This window comes from Anser brachyrhynchus, assembly GCF_964034855.1.
Source record: "Anser brachyrhynchus genome assembly, chromosome: 5".
NCBI lineage: Eukaryota > Metazoa > Chordata > Aves > Anseriformes > Anatidae > Anser > Anser brachyrhynchus.
The window spans coordinates 11171931-11198228 of NC_137699.1; the positions used below are offsets into that span (position 1 = coordinate 11171931).

At 40.6% G+C, this 26298-nt stretch overlaps 2 protein-coding genes across 7 annotated transcripts in view; both read right to left on the minus strand.

The window, feature by feature from the left end:
• The window catches only part of NELL1 (neural EGFL like 1), a 292307-nt gene extending 291606 nt beyond the window's left edge, over window positions 1-701 (minus strand). For 3 of the 6 annotated variants that reach the window (XM_080594044.1, XM_080594046.1, XM_080594041.1), the window contains exon 1: window positions 21-204. In XM_080594044.1, the coding sequence (XP_080450170.1) occupies window positions 21-69 (49 nt within the window). In that variant the 5' untranslated portion in view covers window positions 70-204. Of the gene's footprint in view, window positions 1-20; window positions 205-563 lie in introns of those variants that run through there. The other 3 variants (XM_080594043.1, XM_080594042.1, XM_080594045.1) reach the window with 3 other exon arrangements.
• Window positions 702-4348: 3647 nt separating this feature from the next.
• Window positions 4349-26298, minus strand: part of SLC6A5 (solute carrier family 6 member 5) — a 38127-nt gene continuing 16177 nt past the window's right edge. Inside the window, exons 11-16 of the mRNA XM_080593650.1 lie at window positions 21695-21807; window positions 21274-21405; window positions 20048-20147; window positions 14562-14662; window positions 11669-11836; window positions 4349-9539 (exon numbers count right to left, since the gene is read on the minus strand). Coding sequence (XP_080449776.1) covers window positions 9384-9539; window positions 11669-11836; window positions 14562-14662; window positions 20048-20147; window positions 21274-21405; window positions 21695-21807 — 770 coding nt within the window. The 3' untranslated portion in view covers window positions 4349-9383. The remainder of the gene's footprint in view (window positions 9540-11668; window positions 11837-14561; window positions 14663-20047; window positions 20148-21273; window positions 21406-21694; window positions 21808-26298) is intronic.

A 26298-nucleotide genomic window follows, 5' to 3' on the forward strand; every position in this document is an offset into this window, starting at 1 on the left:
ATCCCAACCCATCCCCTCACCTGCCCCGGCGGCGGCCGCCCACGCCCAGAGGAGCAGGAGCAGACCCATCGGCGCGGCGCGGCGGCGGCGCCCGCCTCCCTCCGTGCCGGCAAGCTGCTGGGGAGCGGAGCCGAGCCGAGCCGAGCCGAGCGCAGGCTCCCAGGCGCGGAGCGGCTCCGGCTCCGCCCGCTGCCCAGGCGCGGCCCCGACGCCCCCGCGGCTGGGGCTCCCCGCCCGCCCCCCGCCGTGACGCGCGGCCCCCCCGGGCCTCGCCAGCGCCGCCGCCCGGCCGCGACACGGAGCGGGGAGCGCTCCCGGGACCCCCGGCCCCGCTCCGCACCGCCCTGCCCTGCCGCCGCCGCGGGTACAAGCGGGGAGAAGCGACCCTCCGGGGCTCCCGGCGCGCGGCGGTAACGCGGGCCCGGCCGCAGTAACCAGCGCACGGTGCGGGAGGCGGTGCGGGAATCTGGACGCGGGCTCGGGCTGAGGGAGCGTCCTTGCTCAAGTCACTTCCTCGCTTTTGCGTCTGTGAAGGGTAAAAGGGGGAAAGGAGTGAAGGATACTTGCGAGTCAGCGCAGAATCTGCTCCCGTACCTGTTCTACACTTCAACACTTCTCCTCTCCAGCCCTGCACTTGGCTCAGTCCTTAACAAGAAACAACCCCCCCACACACCCACATCGATTATATTTAATGACTCTCCCCCCTAGAGCACCTGATCTAAATCTGAAGTAGAGATTGTTAGCTCCAGCTGAAGCTCCCATCCCGATGACCAGAATCAGAGAGAGATTCGCACCTGATCCAGTTTTACTGCAGTTCACACCAAGCCCTAGCGGCTGTAAAGCCACAGGATCCCCCTCGCTGCTGCCTCCCCTCATCACATTGGGTTCGGTTCTGCATAATGCAAATTTAGGCCCTCTGAAATGAAAAACATTAACCTGTACATTTGGACAAAGTAAGGATGACACCAAGAAAAAAAAAAAAGAAAAAAAAAAGCCTTTTTTAGGGAGCAGTTGCACTTGTGCACACTTACAATAGCATGTTCAGAGTATAGCATGGCTGCCTAATTACTAATTTAGTAAGATCACTGAAAACAGCTGCTCGTGGCTGTAAGCAAGGCATGCACTCCAGGAAATCTCTGGGGTGGTCATTCCAAAAGCATTTCCTAATTCATCTCCAGTAGCTTTAGTCCAAATATAACTTGGTATAGTCTCACTTTTGTCTAGGGTGTCGTGTTATTAGCACCGCTTTTAGCCGTGAGGCATGGAGACATGCATATACACAGTATACAACTATGTACACATTATGTATCCACAGCACCAAAAACAGGAGGCAACAGCACATCCTCAGGTGAAGGCACAGCCTTCTATCCCATCCCAATAAAATCATTTTTCTGCATAGACTCTCTGATTTAAGAGGAACTTTCTTTTTATGAAATGAACTATACATCCAATTCATGTTAACTTAGCTATGTTTGTGTTTATCTAATGATAAATCTAGGGCTTATCTACACACAAAATTGAACTAAGTTCAACTAGGTTTCACTGAAGTTTCCAATCTTAAACTGAACTGGTGCAGAGCCTTTAGTGGCTATACAATCTCAGTTGATCAGACATAGATTCACAAACAGGTTATTAGCTTAACTTAAATCTGGATTAAATGCTACTTAAAAAATTACCATGGGTACAAGCAAAATTTTGGCTTCAAAGCATAGCTTCAAGCACACCCTGAACTCTGTTATGGACAGGCACTGCTCTCACCATCCCTGTCTTGTTCTTCTGTTAGCCACAAATGTCCAAAGAGCCCACAGGCACTGCGGCAAGTAACACCCAACTTGGCCAGAAGCGCTCCAAACTGAGCTGGTCCACAGAAGCTGGTCCTCCCATAGACCAGCACTGTGCCCAAATGGTCATGCTCTGGGAGAGCATCAGTTATCTCACAAGCGCTTTCAGCTTGTATCAGAAAAGGGTAGACAGGATGGACAAATAAAAAAAAAAATAATTAAAAAAAAACATTCTCCCAGCCAACACTCTTCTCACACTTCCTCTAGTGGCAACGCATCATCTTCGTCACCCAAAAAAATCTGATATTCTGATATGATCTTGCTGGAAATAAAAATAGCCGAAAGGCATGACATTCAAATAAGCTGTGTTCCTGAACATTCATAGCAGTTAAAAAAAAAAAAAAATGGCACTTTTACAAGAGGAAAGCGTTGTTCCTGGCAAGCTAGATGGATTTCAGCTCAAATAATATTCCTGTGAAAGATAGCTCTTGCACTCCCAGTTGGACGTTGGATGCTTCTTGATTGTGACCTAAATTTTTGTGATGTTGCTAACTGTGGTGTTAAGCTGCTAGTCCTTTCAGCCAAAAAGCTTGTGGCACTTCGTAGCTTGATGAAGTATTTTTGACTAGGCCCGATATCTCTCATCGCAGTTGCAATGCTGTTTGCATCCCTTGGACGAAAGGCAATTACACGTGCTATGTGTTACTTTAAGCGCAGCCGAATGGGGGGGGCTCACCCACCAGCAGAAATGCACACACTAGACAGCTGACCATGCTCGCACCTGAAAAAACACCTCGTACCTCATGGAATAGCAGATCTTCGCTTTTCATACCTAATAAGGCTCGTCCTCGAAAGCCAATTTCCAAATGGGAACTTGCAGTTCACACGGGCCAAGCATACTTCGCAGCCAGCAGAGGGCAATAATTCGCAATAGCACTTACACCTAAATACTGAGAAGAGGATGTGAGGGGATGGGAAATTCTGTATGAATACTGCCTGCCGTTCTGTCCTACCCACTGCCAAACAGTTGTAATGGACTGTATGGTATCAGTCCAGCAGGTTGGGAGTGTCCACGTTAAGCTGTATTACTACGTAAGCAGCCAACAAATCCACCAGAATGAGGCCTTGCGAAGAGAAACTGTCTGCTTCACTACTCTGTCATGGAGCACTACCTACTGCTTTTTTAATTTCCAAGTGCATGGCTAGGTAATGTCTGATAACTGTAAAGTCTAAATTAAACTTTGCAACCGATTAATCCATTAGGTGGATACAAGATGTGCCCTTGGGTCTGCACTCTGAACATCGCCATTTCAATACCCAAAGGAGTAAAATTATTTCCAACTAAATGCGTCTGGCTAGCACCGCAACAGAAGATGTGCCTGTCTTCTAGTCATCTATGTAACATAACGTACATTGGTTTCAAGTGCAGCCTGGGTGCAGCCTGGGTGAATCCATACAACCAAGTTAAAAGGACATGGATTTTTATCTGCTCCCATGAGCGTAAAGATTTAAAGCAATAGTGCCTAAAGGTGACAGCAAAGGACTGTCTCTTAGTCCCCAAATCAATGTGTTGTATCACTGACTCACACTGTTTGACTTTGGAGATCTGACAGACTCCACGTGCCTCCCATTTTCCTCCTGGAGAGGGGACTAATGACACTTACCTACCTCCCAGGGCTCATACGGTGCATGCTGACAACTGCAGCCTTCTCCAAGATGAAAGCTGTCTTACACGCACCAAGAATTCCTGTAGTCCTCCATCATTAGGTCCTGCCTCCTCCTTCATCTGCACATACACATCTCAAAGAAAGGCAAGTTTACAGACAGAACAAAGTGCTTTTTCCTTTGGGAACTCATTACCAGAGCTGCTGAAGCAGTCCTGCCACATAGCTGTTGAGTCATCTTCTGGACTAGGCCCTTGCCTGGAATTGCTATCCCATTGTTGGCATAGCACTAGGGTATCTTTCACTACCGTGCTTGATGCCATGTTGTGATCGAGTATCACACTTGATCTATCATATTTGGGGAATGCTCTTGTTTTCCAGCAGAGAAGTAGGTCAGATCGGTACCATTTCAATACCAAGGTACTGGTACGCAAAGAGTCGGCTTAGCACACGGGTTTTGTGGCATGCTCACTGCTTTGCATCACACTCACCACGCTGCAGAAATTCAGCTTTAAACAAAAGGTGCCATAACATCATGAAACATCTGTTTACGCTTTCATTCTTTACTAGTCCCTTCCACCTTTCATTTAAGTCTCCATCAGAACCTCTCTTGTTTTAACAGTTCAACTGTCTTTGGGGTGACTGAATTGAGAGGATAAAAAGGATTTAAAGAAATCCAGTAAGTCCTCTGATAAGCAATCTATTATTCTACAAGCTACAGAGCACTCAAATAGTTAAGAATCCAGCCATTTAATTGATACTTGTTTCTGCAGCTGTGCAATATCTCCATTTCCCAAGAGGGCTGTTTCCAGTTGCTGCTCAAGGTTTCTAACAATCAAATGGATCAATTCTGCAGATACCTTAAGGCCGTGTGTTAAGTAAGAATGATGTTTGTGGTGTGCATTGGATGGGCAAAGAGGGTGGAAAAAGAGAAATTCTATTCACCAGAACATGTTAGCATATTTTGTTTTAAACACTGGACATTTATTTAGAGACTTGGAGCCCATACATTATTGAATAATTTTAATTTATCACATCCAAATATAATAGGCAAATATATAATACAATAAATTGCATTTGTACACATAAATACAAAATTTGAGGTAGGGCCTCAAGAATAATGACTTCTTAAATGAATAACATACAGCATTATAATATGCACTACGTGAAATATATATGGTGCATCCTTTGTAACATAATGCATCTTCTCCACATATAGGTAATGAAAAAAATAAATGACCTGGTTAGGGTACAAATCTTTATCCATAGGCAGCAGTACCCTATAGAATGCCTGTAAATATATATATATATTTATATATGACATTACGCAAGTAATTAAGATTTAACCCATCAGCGATGGGTCTGTAATAAAGTGCCATAGGACACAGGGAGCAAATTCTCAGCTGGTATAAACTGTCACAGCTCCAAACCAAGCTGTGACAATTTAGACCAGCTAAGCATCCACCTTACAAGGTAATACTATATAATATAAATGACATATAACGTGTTTTAGTCGATCAATAATTTTCTTAACAATGGAAGATAGCTATAAGGCAAATGGTTACCTGATGATGTATTTAAATATTATGGGCAAATAATAATATTGCAAGCTATAAGGTCCAGCCTGGTTCTCGCATTAAGTTAAACCCATCAGGAAAACCTTCTCTCTTTGGTGATAGGCTGCCTGAGGGTGATGAAGGCAGAAACCACAAATACCCCTACCCTCCCCCCTCAAATCAACACCCTGAGTCCCTCTGGAATATCAAGATCTGACCATTTGACAATTATCTTATGTGCACGCCATTTAACTACAAACTAAGAAACAAGTGTCTCGTAATCATGCCAGATAGAATAGCATTACTAGCAAAACAGAGGCACATTCTGGGAGGCCACTTGCCGAAAGATCTGCAGCCTGCAACCCACACTCCATTCACGTCTTTCTTTGCAAGAAAAAGTGGAGCTGCAGAATAAGAAACCAATAGGAAACTGATCTTTGTCACAAATAAGCAATCGCTTTTACCATAGGCAGCAAGAAATCATATTATCCATACAACTGTACATATATTCAAAAAGGCCAGAAGATATCTAAAATAAATCAGTATTTGGAATTTCATGGTACAGGATAGCCACAGTGTATCGGAAGCGATGATCTTCAGTGCTGAGGCACATCTAATGTGGTCAGTGGAGCAGAACCTAATCAAAAGAATACTTTGACCCAATTGAAACATATAAAGACAATCCAAGTCTTTCTCATTTAAAGGTCATTTTGTTAAACCCTTCTTTTGGGAACAAAGTGCTGCCATGTCTAGCTGAAACACAGGTTTTGAACATTGCATATTAAAAACACTAGGAAGACCCCAAAGGATTTGAAGATGGCAAGCATTTGCATTAAGTGTGATCTTTAATGCATACAACAGTGCATCTCAGCTCATCCAGAAGTTCAATTTCATTTCAAAGAAAAAATATGCAACATAAGTAATTCTCACCAAATTTGAACATTTTTACTCACAAGTTAGATAGATCTGCAAGTACGTACATCACATTTTTACTAATATGGCTTTTTCCCCTCCTTTTTATTTGTAAAGATCTTTACTGGTACTTAATTAGTTATTAAATTTATTTTTAGAAAATTATCAAAGCACATGCAAACTTTTCTAGAACATAGTAAATGAAGTGCATTCCCAAACTGCAAGGTTACTTCTCATTTAAAGAGGCCACTGCTGGTTCATTTAATCTCAATGCTCGGATTTGGCCAGTAAAATACTGTTTAAGAAGTCTAGCATGAAAAAACTTCTGTTTTTAACATACTATAAAAACTTCATGTCTTCTCTGACTTTTGAATTCATTTCTCCCCCTTCTCCAAATGCTTTTGCAAGCCCAGCATTGAAAGTCAAAGCTAAAGACAAAAATCAACCAGAAAAAAATCACTCTCTATTATCTGCTTTCAGAGTTTCTAAGTCAGGACTAATCCTGTGCTAATGACTTAACTAACAATCACAGGAACAACACCTAAATTAAAAGCAAGCATGTTAATTACCTAACTCATGGAAAGCAATTCAATTTTTCATATGCATTTCATTTTGGTAATCCAAGCCAAAGGATATGATACCCATCATAACCTAGCAGTACTCCTTCAAAAGATACCGCTTTTACACTTAGCATAGACAGTAACTGACATCCTTATACTGAGGCCATTTTATTGCAAGTAGTTAATTCCAGTTCCAATGCATGTCCTGAGACAAAAAGTTACAAAGTTAAAAGGATTCAGAGCTATTAAGCGATTTGGGTGCTTTCTTTTTTCTTCCCCTTTTGAAGAGGAACAAACCTATACATGCATTACTTTTCATCACAAGAGTGACAAAAGCAAACTAGACTGGACTCCCGATATCAAACCAAGATGCTAGGTAAAATTGGTAAAGAGGCCTGAAGCTATTTATCCTGACAAAAATGTGTAATTGCCACTGCTCACTGACTTAGGCTCCTTCCTTCACCCAGAGAAATGCCCTCAGCCCCAATTAGATGTGGGGGCCAAATTTCCATTGTGTCAGAGTATGGCTTCTCACACCTGCCTCTGCCAGGAAAATAAGAGGCAGAAGAATAGTAACACCCTTATTAAAACAGCTGGCAAAGCCAAAACAAGGGGGCAACAACTTTAAGGCAGAGAAGCTCACAGAAGGGTCCCATCTTGCTGCCCCGCGAGACAAGGAGCGGCAGAGCCCCTGGGGCAGAGATTCAGGGGCCAGCCCAAACTGTGGCAAAATCCATCCTTGTCTCGCTCAGTGACAACCCCTGATGGCATTCCGCCTGTCCTGCATGAGGATTAAAGGTCTCCAGCAGCGCCTATAATTGGCAACACTAATTGCCCCGTGAAAGAGGAAGTTCAGCAAAATGATTAATATATTTAATATACATATATATATACACACACACAGAGAAAGTAAGTTGATTTGTGGAAGTATTACGTTAAGGTTTAGTTTTTGCTTTGTTTTCTTCAACAGGATGAAACAACACAGCTACTGATCTACAGACACACATTAACTGAGGATTTACCTGAGACCCTGTAATATGCAGACAGACAGACAAAAGAACAGGATAGAAACAGTCCCCTGAAAGGAAAGAACATTTATTGGCTACTACAAGTGTGTGTGGGGAGGGAAAACAGGCTAAAACTACTCTAAGCTCACCATCTCTACACTGGTCGATAAGATACTTATAGGGACATAAAACATCACTAATACACACTACGTGAACACTGATCACTGGTAAAAAATATCATATCTGTATGTATAGGATCTAACAAGATCGTAAAGGTTACAGTTGTGCCAATTATTGAAGATATATTTTTCTCCCTCATTCTAGTGCATTTACAATAAAAATGGGCTAATTTTCTATTCAGATAAATAAATGTGCTCCTAAAAAGCTCTATTTTTACTCTGCCCAGTAAGTAACAACTATTTGAGTCTAACATTCATATTGCCACGTATCTGATGTCTAAAATGTAATGATTTAGAATGTCCTATCGCTCTTCAGTGTTACTATGGCCGTATAATATATCGTCCTCTCCCTCCAGCCCTTGCATTTTGTATATCTAATGCTGCATCCATGTTGATAACTGCATTTGTTAATTGTTGTGGGGTTTTTTGTTTTGTTTCTACATGATGAAGGTGTTCTAAACGGAAAAACATAGAAAGGAAACTATGTACATTCCAGAGGATACCAGTTTGAAGAATTTACGTGCTATATATATAATATATAGACAACTGGGGTTCTGCTATTTCCCCGTTGGTTGAAAGAGAAGAATACATCTAAAGGTTGTGTAAAGAGAATGAATGGGGAGTCACAAGGCTGAACAGCACATCTAACTTCTAATAACTGCTGTCAGATGGTAAGCAGACTACACTTACCACTGTAAGAATACAAAGTTAGGCACAAATTATATGATGGCTTCTTGAGGAAATACTGTAAACAAAAGCAGAGAAACGAGGAAAGCTATGTTCAAAAGTATTGGAGTTCAGTGAGTAAAACCGCAGTAGCACTTCAAGTACATACAGTTTGCCAGCGGAGCCAGGTTTCAGACACATGGCATAAATGAGTCATTTCCAATTGAAATGACAGATATCAAATCACAGAAAGAAACGTATGACAGTACTTTCAACTGATGCCCATAATCCTGCCTGGCATGCTTTCTAAACCACTTATAGGTTCAAATACAGTTTAGCCCAATCTCAAATGATTTTTTTCCTAAATTTTGCTTTTTTTTTTTCCTACTCAAAAACACCAAATGGACCATTGTGTTTCTGTTCTGATCCCACATATTGCCTACTGGCACGCTATTTAAAGGGCGTCTGCTAGTCCTCAGCAAGTCCTCAAAGTTAGTATAATTCATACTTACACAAAAAGTGTGTGACAATGAGTCAAGGCCTGCTGTCAGTGTAGACAAAGCGACTCCACTTATCACTCATGCCAGACTCACACGAGGGCTACAGGAGATCTCCTCCTGATCTCACTTCCATCCTGAGAGCTGAACCTCCCGTTGATTACATGGGTAACAAAAACAAAATTGTAGTCCCATCTTTGGCTGTTACAAGGATGCTTGTGTGAAACTGGTCAAATTTTGCACATAATTTCCTTTAAAGTTTTTTGTTGTTTTTTTTGTTTGTTTGTTTATTTACATATAACCTGAAAAATACTGGGACATAACCCACTGTGCAACATGCTTTTGCTATTTCACCCAAAACAGAATGAGCGTCACCTGCACCTGGAAGTGGTCTAGCTAGGTCTCCCTATGGCATGCAATAGTCAGTCCTACTTTCCTAAGCAGCCACTTTCAGGCACTGTGGAAAAAGAAGAAAAATAAACAAGAAAAAATGGCGGGGAAATAAATCGGAAAAAATAGCTGAAAAGGCTGACAATGTTATTGTCACCAATGTAATAATTATTAGCATTGGGTCCCCAATTCTATATCCTTCACTGGCAGTTTAAGTCCCAGGGAAGATGTTCCCAGTGGATCGATCATATTCATGTAACGTTCACCACGGTGCTTGGCCAAAAACGGGCCCCAGTCTGGCTGCGGAGAACACACCAACTTGAGTCGCTGCAACGTTAGAGAGAGAAAGAAGAGTCTCATTTGAAGTTACTGAGCAGAATTACAGTGCGGAAGAAATAAGAGGAGGCTCATTTGAGGTTATTGACAACGACCCTGCAATGCTCCACTGCTCAGTGTTTGTTTTGCACAAAGTTTGCAAGATTAATAGAGGATAAAGTGCCCAGATTTTAATTATACATTCTCCCTCACACCATATGAGGGGAGCTCAGACCTACTGCTGCAGATTGCCAGGCTCACTTGCTGAAGGACATGTGCACAATTACTTAGCCCAATTGCCTAAGCAGTGGGTAACTGCATTAAAATAATTGGTTTTCTGTTTAGCATATTTCCCAGAAGTATACAAATGACCAAAAAGTAGTACAATGCTATGAACGAACAAAAATTTTAATTTTGAGATGACAAACTATTTCACTTCTACTTGCAGCAGAAAGAAAGAGGAGAACGTTGATCTGGCAAACAACCAAAATCTTCTCATCTTTCCGCTGATTTTTTTATTGAATATATAATATGATTGGCTATTTACAGATAAAAAGGAAAGAAAACATATTTCTGATGACTTAAGCGGGAACAATTATAGGTTTATTACCTAATAAAGTGAATCAGGCCTCTCTATCAGTTATTTTAATCTCCGCTTAATTACCAGTTTGCAACCCTTACCTCCCAGATCAACCATAATAATTTTATGCAGCAGACTCCATGTTCAAAAAATACTGGGCTAGGGATGAAATAACTGCAGCAAAAGCCCCTTCAAAACAGATCAGACTTTTTGGTGTTTCTTTGGGTGCACTACTGGAGGGACAGTAAATAAAGCACCCTATTTTTTGAGGCATTACATACTCCCGTCCCACACAGGTAAGTTGGAAGATTTGAAGGAGAGCTATTTATCTCAGTGAGAGAGACTTATGAATAGATGAACAAACAAGTCTAATTTCATATTAGCTCATTTCCAGTAGGAGTAGTTATCTCTCCTGCCCTGTGTGCTCCAACATGCTCTACACAAGGGCTGAAAGGCCCTTTAGACAAGTGGCCTTGTTGCCTAGTGCCAACTGTGTACTTGGATGCTCTCCCCAGGGTGTCCTGCCATTTAATATTAAACTCCTTTGCTCTGTATGAAATGGAAAAACATGATCTTCTCCCTTAGGCATTGTAGCGTGACATATTGAGAGACCAACAGATTAGTCTATTTTAGTACATTTTCGCTCTCCATCTTTTAGGCGTATAACAGCCCCGATGGATTTTGCAGGAGAGCCGAACTGCAAAAACTGCTATGAAAAGAGGAGATGACTGTCTGTTCCTTATCCCAAGGAGGGAACAGCACAAGCAGCATGCAGCGAGGAGAGGACACAACTGAGAAAGCCTCTAAGGCCACAAACAAAAGCACTGAACTTCTTCAGATGACAAGGTGAAGGCAACGAAGGAGTGAAATGCTGACATGGGAAAGACTTCTCTGTGCTGCAGCCCACAAGGAATTGGGGAGCCAGCAGGACAGGAACACTCGTGGAGAGGCAGTGGTGGCAGCAGCTGCAGTGCTGGGCACAGAGAAACAGAGCAGAAGGGGACCGCCGCACTTTCGGAGTGGTGGGGGGAAGCAGCAGGGACCTGCTGCATACCACAGCATAAAAATAAAATGCCACCTGTTTTTTTGTTTTTCAAGCCCAGGTGCCAGAGAGGAACAGTTTATTCAGTCAGCTAAGGTTTATAATAACTCGTTTGAGCTGTAGAGCATGATGTCTTTTCATCTTTCTTATTCTTGGATGTCATGAAGCAGCACAACCTTCTGTAATGCCCGCCCCCCGCATGACTTTGCAAAAAGGCTGGCAAAGCTAGGAAAACAACTTTCTTCCACTGGCACCATTTTCAGGGCTTATGAAATTTGTGACTTCTTCTAGTTCTCATAAAAGCAATCACTTAACAATTTAGGAGCATTTTGTTGAGGAATAGGGAATAGAAGGTCTGCGTTTTAAATCAACCGAGCATCTTTCTGCAACACAATAACTAGCTTACCAGAAAGCAATCTTAGCACCATTAGCCATTCAATATTACAAAAATCAATGTAAAATAAAACAGACAGTCTCCTGTGACCATATTTTTGAGCAGCAAAAAGACACAAGAATTACCTCAATAAATTTGCCTGGGGCTAGATGCATTTTTATCACAAACATAACTGGGATCCAAATAACCGAGCAGGCCAGCATCAGCCATCCAAGCACCATGGACCAACCCGGGTAGTGGTAAGCTCCGTAAGTCATTGGTTCCCATTGGTAAAAACTGAAGCAAAGAATAAACTGGAAACAAGGAAGGAAAATAAATGTTTGAGTAAGGAAAACAAACCTGCTTTGCAGCACTCAGTAAGCATTCACGCACATAGCTGCTCTATGTGGAATATAGATCAAAGTACATGCACCTAGGCAGGGTGCTCTCGCAAACTGTAACAAACAGGTCTGAGACTGAATCTAATGAGCTTTGTGGAAATCCTGCAAAACCCCACAAAAATTACCGCATTCATGGCAGAAGAACTGAAATTAGAATCTTGCCCCTAGAGTAACAGGCTTTATTACATGGTCTATTGGCAGTTTTACCTAATGTGATTATGCTAAGTTAGTCCATTTCATTTACGGTATGAATAGCAATACATCTGCTTACATTTGTGCATAATTCAGTAACTTTCGGGAAACGCCTGTGCTAACAATAATTGCACGCAGAAGATTTATAGCAGTATAGCTAGGTGAAAGCACATATAAAATGATCAGTTTTATTTCCAGATATGTGGAGTAATTGAAAGTCTAATATTAGACTATACAAATGTATCAAATATTAGCTTTACAGAGGCCATAATAGAAAAAAACGTATTGCTCGGGTTTGCTTTGTCCATTTCCATTCCACGAAAATTGAATTATGACTGATCAGTCTCAAATTATTTCTTACCCTAAGTTGACTAAATATTACAGTTGGAGTGAACAGCAACAGAACGTGCAAGCTTGACTGGACCTCGTTTGCTTTCCAAATTTGCTTTCCGTAAGAGACAACATAATTTCCTATTCCCTAGTTGTGATTACTGGCAGTAGCTAAGCGTGCAAGTCTGATCAGTAAAGCAACCAAGTAATTTGCAGAAAAGCCTTATAATTCCCCTCAGAACTCTAACAATGGTTCTAAGACAGGATCTTGAAAACAGCCATTGGAAGAAATCAGAGAAAAAAACGTGCACACATCTTCATTTTAACAAGGCCCTCGAGAAAACATATGTTCCCATTTATGCTGTGCTAATACTATTGATTAAACTGAGCTATGCCTTCAAACTTTTCAAAAATGGATTCACAAACTATACCTAAATGTTGTCAAAATCAAAGAACAGTCACCGACACATAGGTAAGGTTGATCTACCTCTTTTCCACACACACCACCACTGCACTTGAGTGATGACAACGAACTGGTCAAGAAAATCTGCACAGGAAGGGATAATACCTGCATTAGGCCTGCTGGAGAAATTCTTCTCAGCACAGGAAGTTTCTTTCCCTCACAACTCAGGATCTTGTTGAGTTAACCAAAAGAAACCAGTCTCTTCACACAGGTATTCCTTTTTCAGTTTTCAGAAGAAATTACGTCATTCTTAAATTAACGAACACTTGAAAGAAGTAACTACCTACCCAAGCAGCCTTTATTTCAGGACAGATGGCTATCCTGAAACAGAGACTTACCAACAAGATCTGCTCAAGAACCACACACACAGGAGCTTTCCAGCACGTAAGCTGAGGCCCAACCTCTCTGAACAAAGTGACTGCAGATGACTAAACGACAAAATCAGTCACCATTTTGCCTCTCTACCTCACCCAGTTGACATCATACTCATCGTTTCAAAATGTGAGTCCTTTCAGGAGCTCTAGTATTCGTGCTTATCTTGCATATTTCCATCTACGAATACTTGTATGAAGTGTAGCTCCCTGTAAAATAATGAGGTTTCCGAGAGAGCTAAAAGAACTATTTCATTCTAGTGCCACAACATGACACGCAATCAAGGACTGTATCTGCATTTAGAAATGTAAAGGGAACGCTGTGTTAGAGCACCAGACAGGAACCACACAGCTGTTACACTTCGAGGACTACCGGACCTGAAGAAAACGTGCTTGGGTAAAATTGAGAACGTGCCTTCTTTTAGATTCAGCGGAGCTCTAGATCTGAAGTAATGCATTATTCTAGACTGCGATGTGGAAATACCGTATACAACACCACAGTAATACATGTGTTATTGCTGCTTTCCGCCCCGCTGTGCCCCGCGGTGCCGTGCCCGCAGGCCGCAGCCGCTTCCCGCAGTGGCGCAGCGCCACCGCCCGGCCCCGCGGCCCCGCCGAGTGCAGGCCGCCTCGGGCCTGGGCATTGGGAAAGAAAAGCTGCTTTTGAGAAAGGATGGGGGGAAAGAAGAAGAGAGAAACTGCGGGGCTGATTTATAGGCGTTTTTGAGAACATAAATATTTCGACCTCTGCAGGAATAGCTCCATCTTTGCAAGTAAGACCATGTCACTCGCATTGCCACACAAGTCTTTCCAAAGCCTGTCTCTTAGATTAGTTAAATGAGTCTGTAAAATGTTTTTCCCTAACTAGGATTGTATGATTCAACCTGAGAAGAGAAGGGAAGATTATGTCACTTTCTCTCTCCCTCCACGCATATTTAAGTGTGTAAATATACCTATATATAATAAATACACACACAAATGCTACACACAGACATGTACAGAACAATGAAAAACTGCAGGCATGCAATGGCACGCCATCCCAGCACTTTGTACAGACAGGAAAAGACTACAACAGCAGCATTTGGAGACTTACTGTCCCTCTCTACCAAAATACCATAACTTAAGCTCTATTTTATCCACTACAAACATACAAGAACACGTGCAAACGCACGTCTATCCATGTACGTGTACCCAAGAGGTCATTACTACCATTCAGAAACATCACAGACAACCAAGAAACAACAACACCTTAGAAGAAGACATTCACAATGTTTTTGCTTACCGTTAAGATAGTAGGGGTCACGAAAGCCCAACAGACTCGCCAGAATTTACTTGGCTGGAATCCAATCATCATTTCTATATCTTCACAAAATCTTTGCAATCCTGTAAGCAGCGAACGTAAATGCAATTGGGGGGGGTCAAAGCAAACAGCTGCAATTTGCAACACAGCTTTTGTGATTTTCCTTGTGTCTAATTACAATAACAAATCCTGATATGTTTGTTGAAAACTCCAATGAAAGATCTAACCACAAAGTAACAAATGACACCATTATATTGGGAACCATTCCGATAAAATATTTACTTCCTATGGAGTAAAAATAAAAATAAACATGAAGACCTTTTACACAGAGATTAAATGTATTACATACTGAATACATCTCAGACTGAGGTACTGATAGCACGTGCTGGTTAGCTGCAATTCTATGCATCATTGTTCTATTTCACTGTAAAGAAAAACTTTATTAATTTTAAAATAAACTATCTATGACCTACATACACTATATATGGCCATTAAAAACTGCCAGCTGCATACCTGTGTCAGCATAGGCAATATCTGAGCTTCTTTATACCAACTATGTGACTGGAGTATGATTATATCACTTAATGTTGGAAATGATAATGTCCTGTTATTTTTCAACTGATGTTTAAGCAATACTTAGAACTATTAGAGAGCACCAATAAATATTTAAAATTCTATTTAATGTTATTTGATTAAATGGATTGACTGACATGTTAATTCTTCCCATTATTGTATTGATTGCACCTGTGTAGTTACTTGAGTTAATAAAATGCACAGGATTGGAAAATGCTATTTCAGCCATTTCTGCAATTAGCTCCTTGGATATGCCATGCGACTGGAAAAGGCATGCTAGTCCCACTGCTGTCATTGCCCACCTAACAAAAGCCAGCCTACATTTCAGTCTTCCTCTGCATAGCTGTTTAGGTCAGTAGCCCCTACTCGCTAGCACATCCATTAGTGATTTCCCCAAAAGTAATAAAAATGACATTGAAGCCTGCTCCAGCTTTTCTAACAGTGATGAGAAGCGGGAAGTCTGGGGTCCAAGGCTGAGCTCGCCCATCACACAAACATTTCAAACCGGCCCAATTTTATTTAATAAAGCAGGTGATTGTCTCTGCCATTTAGATTTTACTCAGCATTATACTACAGCATTTCATCTAACTTGTGTGATGTGGAGACAGGGATGGAGCTTAAATATTCGAGAGAAGTCATTCAGTAAGGGAGGAAATACTCGGAAGAGAAGTAATAAACCCCTTTATGTTCTTAATGCCCTAATAGTCAGTCACTGCAGCTGCTGAATTTAAGAAGGGATAATCCCCAGGCTTGATCCACCTAATTTTGAAGCCTTTCTGTTGATACGGAAAAGAAATGAAACTATCCACCTGACTGTTCTAAGAATTAAGAATTGATGGACCACCACATAAGAAGTAATGACTCCATGTTCAGTATCTTCTGATGCACCTTTAAGAAAACAACAGGGCTTTGTGGTGCTAGGACAGCCCTAGAACCGAGCTTGGGGGGTGAGCACAGAGTAAGCCAGCCTAGGCAGATATCTTGCAAGAAAAAAGCTAAGAACTGTGTTATTTTAAGAAATAGAGGAGAAAAATCCCAAAATTAAACAATAAGGTGGTATTGCAAGATCTGCATTTGGGGAAAGAAGTACAACCTGCAGTGGATATGAGATCAGAAAATTAATCCAAAGGGACTTCGATACTTCTTCCCTCTCCCGCCCCCCAGTGTCCCTTCTTGCTGCTGCTGCAATGGAGGTATACCTCATTGGATGGTTACCATGGGCTTCTGCCTTCAAAATTTGAGCAAGTTCTGTGCAGATCTGCACGGATTTGTCTGAAACTCCAAAAGAAAAGATAGTTCCTTCTTGGAATTGTTGGCAGATATTGAGCTTCAGGTATTTTTAAATATTAGCAGTTCAGGAGCCAAATGTATGTAAACAGATACAGAGATTACACAGTAGGCATCTATTTCTCAGTGAATGATTGAAAACAGGTTCAAAAGTTCCACAGAAAATTGCAAAGGATGCTTCAGTTAATAAAACACTGATTAAATCTTAGTGCATCTGGTTTCCCTTTCAGATCAGTCAAGCCTGTTGAATGACTTTTGTAAATAAACAATATGATATTCCATATTTCAGTTTCCACTCTCAAAGGCAGGATGATGCATTCAAAGTGCTGCAGATATAAAATCCATTAAAAAGTGGAATGCAAGCTAAGACAGACATCTACTTCAATATTCTGCCACAGGTAAAACATTGAGAATTACTAACATACTCTCCACATATACACTGCAGCCGTTACCACTCACTCTGATGACGAACCTTCCCAACAACAGACTGTCAAAAAACAGGTCTAGAAGGAGCACGAATAAAGTTAAGGTAATGCATTTTCAATTTCAAGCAGTTTCCTACGGTGTTTCACTCAAGCACAAAGATCTCTGTGTTTAGCTTTGCGTTGCAAAATGCAGCAGTGGGAATTATGCTGATGATTAAATTAATACCCAGAGCTGTAAGCTATTCTTTACCAATCATACATCATAATCTAAACAATTGGAGAATAAACATCTATAGCAGCATGTGAAATAAAGAACTGCATTTGACTGGATAATGTAGTATTGACTCTACTGAAAAATAAGTGATTGCAAGAAAATAACCAAGTGTGCCTCTTTTTAATTTAAAAATCTCAACCAGCTCAGCAAGCGGAACATGTAACAAGAGCTAAAGACAGATTTATTTCATCATAAAAGCGCCTGCCACTATTATGCCAACCTGCTTGCTACGAAGAGTACAAGCGTACAGAGAAAGGTGTCAGTGGAGTGTAAAACAAGCAATTGTCTGAGCTTGAAAATATATGGTACCAATTTTAAGCACTGCTTGAAAGAACAGAACAAGAGCAGCAGCTTCATTTATATTTGCAACATGCAAATCACAAATATACAAGCTGTATATAGATTTAATGTGGTAGAAGTAGCTATGATACATTAGTCAAGTGGATAATGACTGTAAAATAAATCCTTCATTTTTCGTGCTAAGAGTGGAAGCTCTTTTGTGTAACAAAAGGTTAATTCCAGGTAATAATCTTGGAAATCATTTAGATCAAAGACTTGACTGGCATCTGTTGATTAACAATCAGCTGGTACACAAAGCACACAGACAATGATTTGCAATTCATCAAATCTTTGCCACATCTGATTATTTTAAAGGAATATGTAACTAAAAAAAAAAAAAAACTCCTCCACTCAAGTCCTTCCTTAGCAGTGCTGTAACCCTTCTGTATTATGTTATGGTTTTCATTCAAATTATAAGCAATATTGAACACGTTGGACAAACCAGGCACTACCCAGAGCAATTTTGTTTGCAGATCTAATAAAAAGTTGTTCCATAAAGGCAGGTTTGTAGCTATTCTGCCACTCAGTGTTCAGAGGAGGAATAGAGCCAATATTTCCTTCCTATTTATCTTCATACTTATTTAAGAACATGCAGAACAAAGAAATTCCACAGATCTAAGTAGCTTTTGAGCTATTTAAAAATATTCTGTGCAAGGCATTTTTACCTTGCACCATGATGGCAATGGCTTAGGAGGAGTGATCATTTTGACACAGACTAAACAATGCTATTGACAACACTGGAAAGAAGAGTGACATCAAGCACTTTTAGCTGTTCAGACATGCTCTCAGCAAATGGATGAGGAGGAAGAAGGAAAAAAACAAACCCCAAAACCTTAACTCTTCTTGAGCATTCCCACTCACCATCTCTTACAGAACAGCATTAATTTTAAGCATGCTGGGAAACTGGCCGGAACAGTAACCAACCTAATCTATCAGGCAACACACACCCCGTGATATTTCCACAGGAACAGGTAAATGCTAAGCCTTGTGGAAAATGGGAGGAAGGAATGTGACAACTGTGCCTATCTTCATGGAAACTGAAGAGCAGAAAAGCAATGCAACTGGCCAGCAGCGATTTCCAGACCAGTCTTTCTGCTCTATAATCCCCAAAAATCTCTCTCTTCACTTCAGGAGATATCTCAAAGCATTACATTCAGGTCCTTTGAGTAGACTGTTTGAATGTAAAGCTGACAGCAGTTAGCAATATCATCTCACTCACAGAGATTACACTTCTAAACCCATCTCTAATTAAAATACTTGCATTTCAGGGACCTAAAAACCAAAAAGCAATTAAATCGACCAAAATGTGAATGGTCTAAACCATATTTTTGCTTTCTGTTTTGATCTTTTTCATTGTTTTGTAACATTCCCTCCCTAGGTCATACCTGAGGTAGCTTTACAACCATTTGAGCCCAGTAACAGGATTGGATATCACTGGAGATAAAATACATTGCTGCATTCCATGAAATTTGAGACAACAGGAAAGGACAGATTGCCTGTCCTTTCCATATATTCATTCCTCAAGCAAGAGCAGATGTTGCATGTTTTGAGTTATGCCTGATTTTTCATACATTTATATTAGAGTAGACTCTACAATATCAGTAGATTTAAGTATCCAGTGCACAGGACTAAGGCCTAAGATCATCCTGATACATGAACGTCTTCAAGAAAAAATCTCAGGATTGTTTAAAACTAGCTGATAGAAAATATAGTGTTCATTCCTGGCCATAGCAACAGCAGAGACAGCTGTATCTTGGTTTTCTCTAACACCAAGGCTCAGAACTTCTTTCACTTTTGAAGGCAAGTCTTCAGTGACACCAACGTACTCCAGACATAAATTAATAACCTGTTATGTAAGGAAATCACCGTATTTCCTACTACAATCATCTGGGATCCCACATTTCCGAGAATCAACTTCCTTAAAGCACTGAGCGTGTTTGGGAACAGTCACCAGCTAATACCAGCTGACACAGCTATAGTGGCTTCGAAGCAATTGCATTGCTTTCCAATATTTGAGTATCCTCCTAAAAATTTCATGGATGTCAACATGGATTGATATAACTACAGTTACCACTGTGCATAATAAAACACTGAGTAGCTGCATAGTCTTAACTTTATGTTGTAGAGATGGGCTAAAGGGAAAACTGGATGTGTACGTGGAAAATAAATCCTTCAAAAGTTGTTAAATGCCAAGATACCACTTCTGGCTCAGGAAGTCTGAGCCCCAAACAGTTCGTGTGTCAAAGAGCTCCTGGCTAAGTGTCACGAAATGCTTGGTCAATGCTTACTATTTGCTAAGAATGTTCATACACTCAAAACATCAGCTTTAAGCTACTGATTGAAAAAGGACATGAGGCTGTATAAAAGGGTCTTTTGAATATACACGTTAAAGGAATCCTATAGCAATGAAGTCCCATTATGCTTCCATTCAAAATCATGTTTCTGGATTCTCAGGTTTTTTAGTAAAAAAGTAAAAAGAAACATTACACCTTTCCAAGATACCATCTACTTGACCACATGCTAAAATGCTACTTTGACATAGGTGGTCCAATAACAGTATCTATTCTTACCATAAATGTAGGAAACTCCAACAAGCTCAAAGATGGCTATGATGACAAGAGAATAAGAAGCTGCATAAGTGTCCACGAGCTGTAACATATACATTCCACCCTAAAGAAAAAAGGAAAAAAGAGCCATTACTTGTGGTAAGTAATCTTGAGCCTCTCTCCACATATGTCCTCATATCCCTATCCTCTAGCTAGCACTAAGGTAGGCAAAATGGACAGGAGCAGGACACAAGACTCCATCCCCAAGTACGCATCAGGCATTGATGGGACAGAGGCTCAAGCCACAGTGTTGTTGCTTCCTTCTGGCTAAATGATCATCAAATCTTCTTCTGCATGACAGTGCACCTCAACAAGAAAAATGCAGAGGGAATGCCTGAGTCTGCTAGCTCAAAGCTCCTGTGAAGAAGGAGACATTGGTTTCAGTCCTTTCAGATCAAGGAATGAACTGCAACTGGATTTTCCACCTGCAGCGTCTAACCACTAAGTATGGCATCCAAGGAAAAATCACCATTGAAACCAGGAACGCTGTAATAGTAGTGAATCCAATTCATTCCTTTAGCAGAAAGGATATTATGCCCTACCTTCAGGATAAAGGTTAAGCAGTTTAAGTCAAGTGAAGGAAGGAGTGAATCCATCCTAGGCTTTGGAACAGCAAAGTTGGGCTGGTAAGTGATGAGGTGAGGCAAAGAAAGACAAAGGCAGAAAAAAATAGATGACGAAAAGAGTAAAAATAGAGTCTGTGCACATCCTCTTGAAACTGCTAAGTGTTTACAATGCTAGAAGAACTAGTGGAAAAAAGACAGCGAAGACTATCTCAATGGTAGATGACAATTTCATTATTAGCTCCACAGTTTGCCAGGACTATCAGTAAATATCCCCTCTGTACATGAGGGAAGGCACCCAAAATTATTGTGCAGGTTTATATGACACATGAACTTTTAAAAAAAATGAATACCTAATTTATATGACTACTTCAGAGATGTTTGACTAAGGATTAATTTTAAGAGACTCAGGTTTTCAGAAAGATTTGAGCAACCAAGTCTATTAAATACATCTCAGCCAGAGTGTCCACACACACACAAAAAAAAAAGCTTTCAAACTCAGTTGATGTCTTCGCTCATTCAGTGCAATTCAGCTTATTATTTTGCAACTGATTCTTGCAAGGGAAGAGAATGGCCACCAGAGGGGGACTGGGGACAGAAAGTGATGCTCAACGACAGTATCATTACCTGAGTGATCATAGGAAATCCCATGATGAAAAAGGAAATGCAGCACCCAAGAGTGAACAGTGCCTTGTGCGTACGTAAGTATTTGGGAAACTCGTCTGAAACAGAGGTCACTATAGTCTCGATAGTAGCAAACTGAAATACAAAATACAAAGATTAATGTCAGCACACAATGTAAATGAAATGGTCCAGCTGGGTATGCTGGAAAGTGAGACAGAGGATTCAGAATCCTGGGTGTTAAAACACTCAGATACTAATGCCAAAGCTTCACCCACATCTTTTTGGTATTGATGGCCTTAATTCAGTCCTCTCTTTGCAAATCAGTTCACTGACCACATGGAAAATTGTGAGCAATCTCTTGGTCCTCAGAACCAATAAATAGGAGAAGCAACAAGAAAAGAATAGGAAATGAAAGCAGCTTTACCATCGTGTCCAATCCAAGTGTCAGAAGCATCAAAAAGAAAATTATAGCCCAGAACGGGGAAAGCGGAAGCCTAGTTAAGGCTTCCGGGTAAACCACGAAAGCAATTCCAGGACCTGGAAACAATAAAAATAAAGGCTGTGATATCTTTTATTGCATTAACATCATTGACTGTATGGAAAAAAAAATATGGGTAAAAAACGGAAATGTGAAAACACTTTTCCAAGTATAATGCTCTATTACTATGCTTGATAAAAGTAAAAATGATCACATTAAGTCTCTGCTATTTACAGAAATATTTATCCATCTTAATATTTGACCTCACACAAATAATTTCTAATTTGGCTATAAGGTTCAAAACACTCCCAGTTTCCATGTTGCAGAATACACATTTAACCATTAGACTAACACACTGACCCAAATAACAAACAAAACCATGCACTGTGGCTGTTCTTTCCTGCTCTGCGATCTAATTCCTACCACTGTCCCTGTCAGCTTGCAACCTGACCTCTGACCAGCATAGCAATCATCCCTACCTCAGTACTGGAAAAGAAAATGCTCTTCTGTAACTCAGCAGCAACACACAGCCAAATGAGCAACAGAGAACATAATACATGCACAGAGCTAATACCTGGCACGTGGTAATAACTACCAAAAAATCTAATAGTATTATACTATAGTAGTAATATAAAAAATATAATAGTATTATAACATAGTAGTAATAACTACTAAAAAAAGAAGCTAAGGTAACACACAGCAGAAAGAATAAGGAGTTGTGGTTTGTGTTTGTTTTTTTAAGATTTAACTGGGAGTTTTCCTTTCTCTGTTAGTTTGATATCTTAGACTACAATTTTTATTGGCTGTCAAGAAAAATTATTTTCACAAGTATGCTTAGATTTGCCTGGGAGAAAACACTGCAGGAATTTGATGGTAGCACTGCAGTACATGACACTTCTCTCTTTATCCCAGCTGAAGGAGTGCCCACTTAAAATGCTCTGAAGGATATTTCCCTTCAGGCGAGATATAAATGAGAGACAAGTTGTGCTGGTTCCACGACCTGTGCCACAAGAAGGGGGGTCCAAGCTCACCCTGTCCTGGCCATTTCTAATCTGGATTATTGGATCTGATTTCCTGCAGCTACCCATGATGTTTCTTTTCAAGGGAGACCTGTTGCTTTCTCACATAATGGAAAAAAAAAAAAATGCAGTTTTAGCAGCATACGAAATAATCTCCACAGGTTAATTTTGAAGGAGTTTCTTCTGAACGAAAGACAAATATTAAATTTAACAGCAGTGTAAAAAAATAACGCTGTGCATGACTCAGTGCTGTTCTGTCTTTAAAACATGCTGCAGAAAAATGGCTTTTCAGAAGAGGATGGTGCAATGAAGAAAAATTTTGTATTCACGAACATGTTCTTTCATCTCTTGATTAAAGATTTCTTCTTGACTATTAGAGATAAAGGCTCTGTTTGCAGTACCTTCCTGCATTTACAAGTTCAAATTAAGCCTTGAAATAATAATCTCCCATTAATCACGCTTTTAGGAAAAGTTTAATTACAGAATATGAAATTGCAATCACTCTATCTTGGCGCCTGATAACTTTCTAAGGTATCACATGCCTGGTAGCATCCAAGCACAGGTAAACAGGCGCAGGGAGGCTGCCTCCCACCCTGGCCATCTTCAGAAACTTCTGCAGGAATTAACTGCTCCCAAAGGTCTATTAAAGCCAGGAAAACTCCCAAGGTTTTGCATGTGCTGAAATAGAAAAGGCAAATGACCTTGAACTTTTTAGTGATTTTCAAATCACTAAAGCCTTTCAATTGTGGCATATTCTTAATCAAACTGTGAGAGTAGAACCAAAACATACTGTCTCTTCGAAACAGCTCTTATTTTTTCATCAGGATTTTTTTCTTCTGAAAGCAAAGTTCTGACTGAAAATAATACACAGTATTTCAGTTTAATATTTTAGGGGGGAAAAAGAAAATAAAATCCCTTCCCTAACCCATTAACCATTTCATTCAAGTTTTTGAACGTCTGAAGGCAGATTACGTATCGTCACACTTTTTGCTGTTTTCTCCCTCTGTGAAAAGAAGTACAACTTTAGAATAAAAAAAAAAAAAGATAGGGAGGGACGAGGCTCTTCTCCCCTCTTGCTGAGTCAGCTTCTTAACTCTGCTAATTCAATATGCTAACTCAGTCTGTATTTTTTCCTCATTTTCACTCTTCCTACCGTGCAATTTTCTATCATGAGACTAAATTTTCTTTCCACCTATCACAGAGTGTGGGGCAACATCACCATCGTGAAACAATTTTCAACAGCCTAAACAGGGTTTTACAGACCATACTGACAGCCCTACAATAAGATTGGCTTGTGACAGCTTTTTCCACATTCCCTCGAACATCTGCTGAAACAGCTGGGAACAGAGAGCTCCAGCCTGAGACTAGTCACTCACTCAAAGACCACCAGCAAGCACTCAACAGAAAAGGGTTGGCAAACTACTGCACTAAATATTATGCCATCCCCAGGGAGATAAACCAACTGAAACAAATGTTTCCTCAACCACCCCTACCAGCTACTTTTCTCCATCCATCCTTTGTAGTTGCTTCAGAGCTCCCAGTGAGGCTTCACCCAAGCACAGCTCTCCTTACAATAATCTGACTGCACTGTAGCTTGGACTTCAGGGTGCTTTGTTTGTTATTTTTTTCATGATGGACATCAAGTCTAAAACAAAAAGTTTAATGGAAACATTACTCCTAAAGCACCTGGCCTTCTAACATGGATTTTTCTAGCAAACTAAAAGGAAAGAATCAAGACTGCATAATCACAAGAGAGTGAAGACAGACATATCTAAATAATTTTGAGAGCTAGACCAGAATAAAAAGGTGTGGAGATAAATACACCAAAAATGAAACTTATTTTCCTCAGAAGTTTTGTACACTACCAGACCACACTGGTAAGCAGTCAGTACTTCAGACAGCTTCTGCTCTTTTTGTGATCCATTTCAGTGCATCCCAAATGCCTTCTGCAAGGCATAAAAGATTCTGAGGATACTTCTGACAATCAGTAGAAAAGCACCTGATAAATAAGGTGTTCAGAAATAGCTGACTTCTGAATTTTGTAGGAAACAATTACTCCCAATGGCTGCCCTTTATTTCTTCTGTCAGTGGACTTCTAGAAGAATAAATAACTCACCAATAAACACAAATGAGAACCACATTCAAGCAACACAGACAAAAATGCAGATGTCTGTTTTTAAAACCAAATTCGTAAGAAATATTTTGAAATACTAACTCTCCCTCTCTTCCTATTCTGCACCCCAAATACTCCTTTAGTTTGTTTTCTTGTTTTTTGTTTGTTTTGCTTTGTTTCTTTCCCATCAATTACATGGAGAAAAAGGATCGCATATTTGCTAGGTAACCCCAGATCTTGCATCTGTGGTTTGCACTTGCTCAGGTCACGTTTCCTTGGTGCTCCTAAAAAAACCCTTGCTCTTTCTATTTAAACGCTCATTAGACAAATTCTGTTGCAGCTCTTCAACAGAGGCTGGCTCAAGTTGCTCTGCAGTCATAATCATTTTGAAAGGCTCACCAAAAATACCAAAACAATTCAAGGTCACTTCCCTATATACTCATTCCACTTCCCCATTTCATTTTTTATGTAGCCCTTATACTGAATCATAGCACAGAACTTGGGTGTCAAGGTGCCTCCTGGCCCTTTTTTCCTTTGGAGCCTTCTAGATTTCAGGAAAGGATTTGTTCCTAACCAACAGCAGTGCATACAGCAGAGATGGATATATTTGCCCTTGTGTCATGCCCCCCTCTCACCTCACCATTGAACTGATGGGATTTGCTCCTGTGAGGTGATTCCTCATCTAGTGTCTGTTTTGAAGCCGCTTAGAGGGAAGAGCAGTCATAAACTGAGAATGCAAGACCAGGGCAAACCCATGCTACCATGCTAAGCCAGAAACACATTATATAGCCTGTTTTTTGACTGTGTGGGACAGAACTGTGTTCCTTTCTGTGTTGCCTAGAGGAAAAGCTGGTCATTTGTAACCTTCAAAGCTCTCAAGTACAAAAAGGGATATCCTGACATGTTCTACTGCCTGGTCAACTGGGAGGTGAGCGCTTTCTCTGGCACATAACAAAGCTCTCAGAACATTATTTGTAAGAACAAAACCGCTGGCAAACTTATTCTGTGTGTCTTTAACAAAAGAGCACTAGCATTATGTGAGGATGTGAAAAGAAGATATGCGTACCAGATAGCTGGTAAGACTGCATACAGTGATAAAACCAGTCTTACGGCCCTGTCGCAAGGCTGGATTCAAATGACATGTAGCCAAGAAAAGCTTAATACAACTGTCAGATGAAGATTGACCCTTAGCTAACTCTCACAGAGTTTTTCAAACACAAGGGTGTACCACTGAATTTAAGTACACAACAAATATGTCAAAAATGTTGTGTCTTCACATTAACGAAGACAGCAAGACACCTCGTGTATGAATGTCACCTCCTGTATGTGACGTTCATTTTTGGAACTCTCCATGCTTCCTCCAGTTCAAAGCCTCCTTTTACTCTGTGCTATTGCAGGGAACCTGGGGACAGCATGGA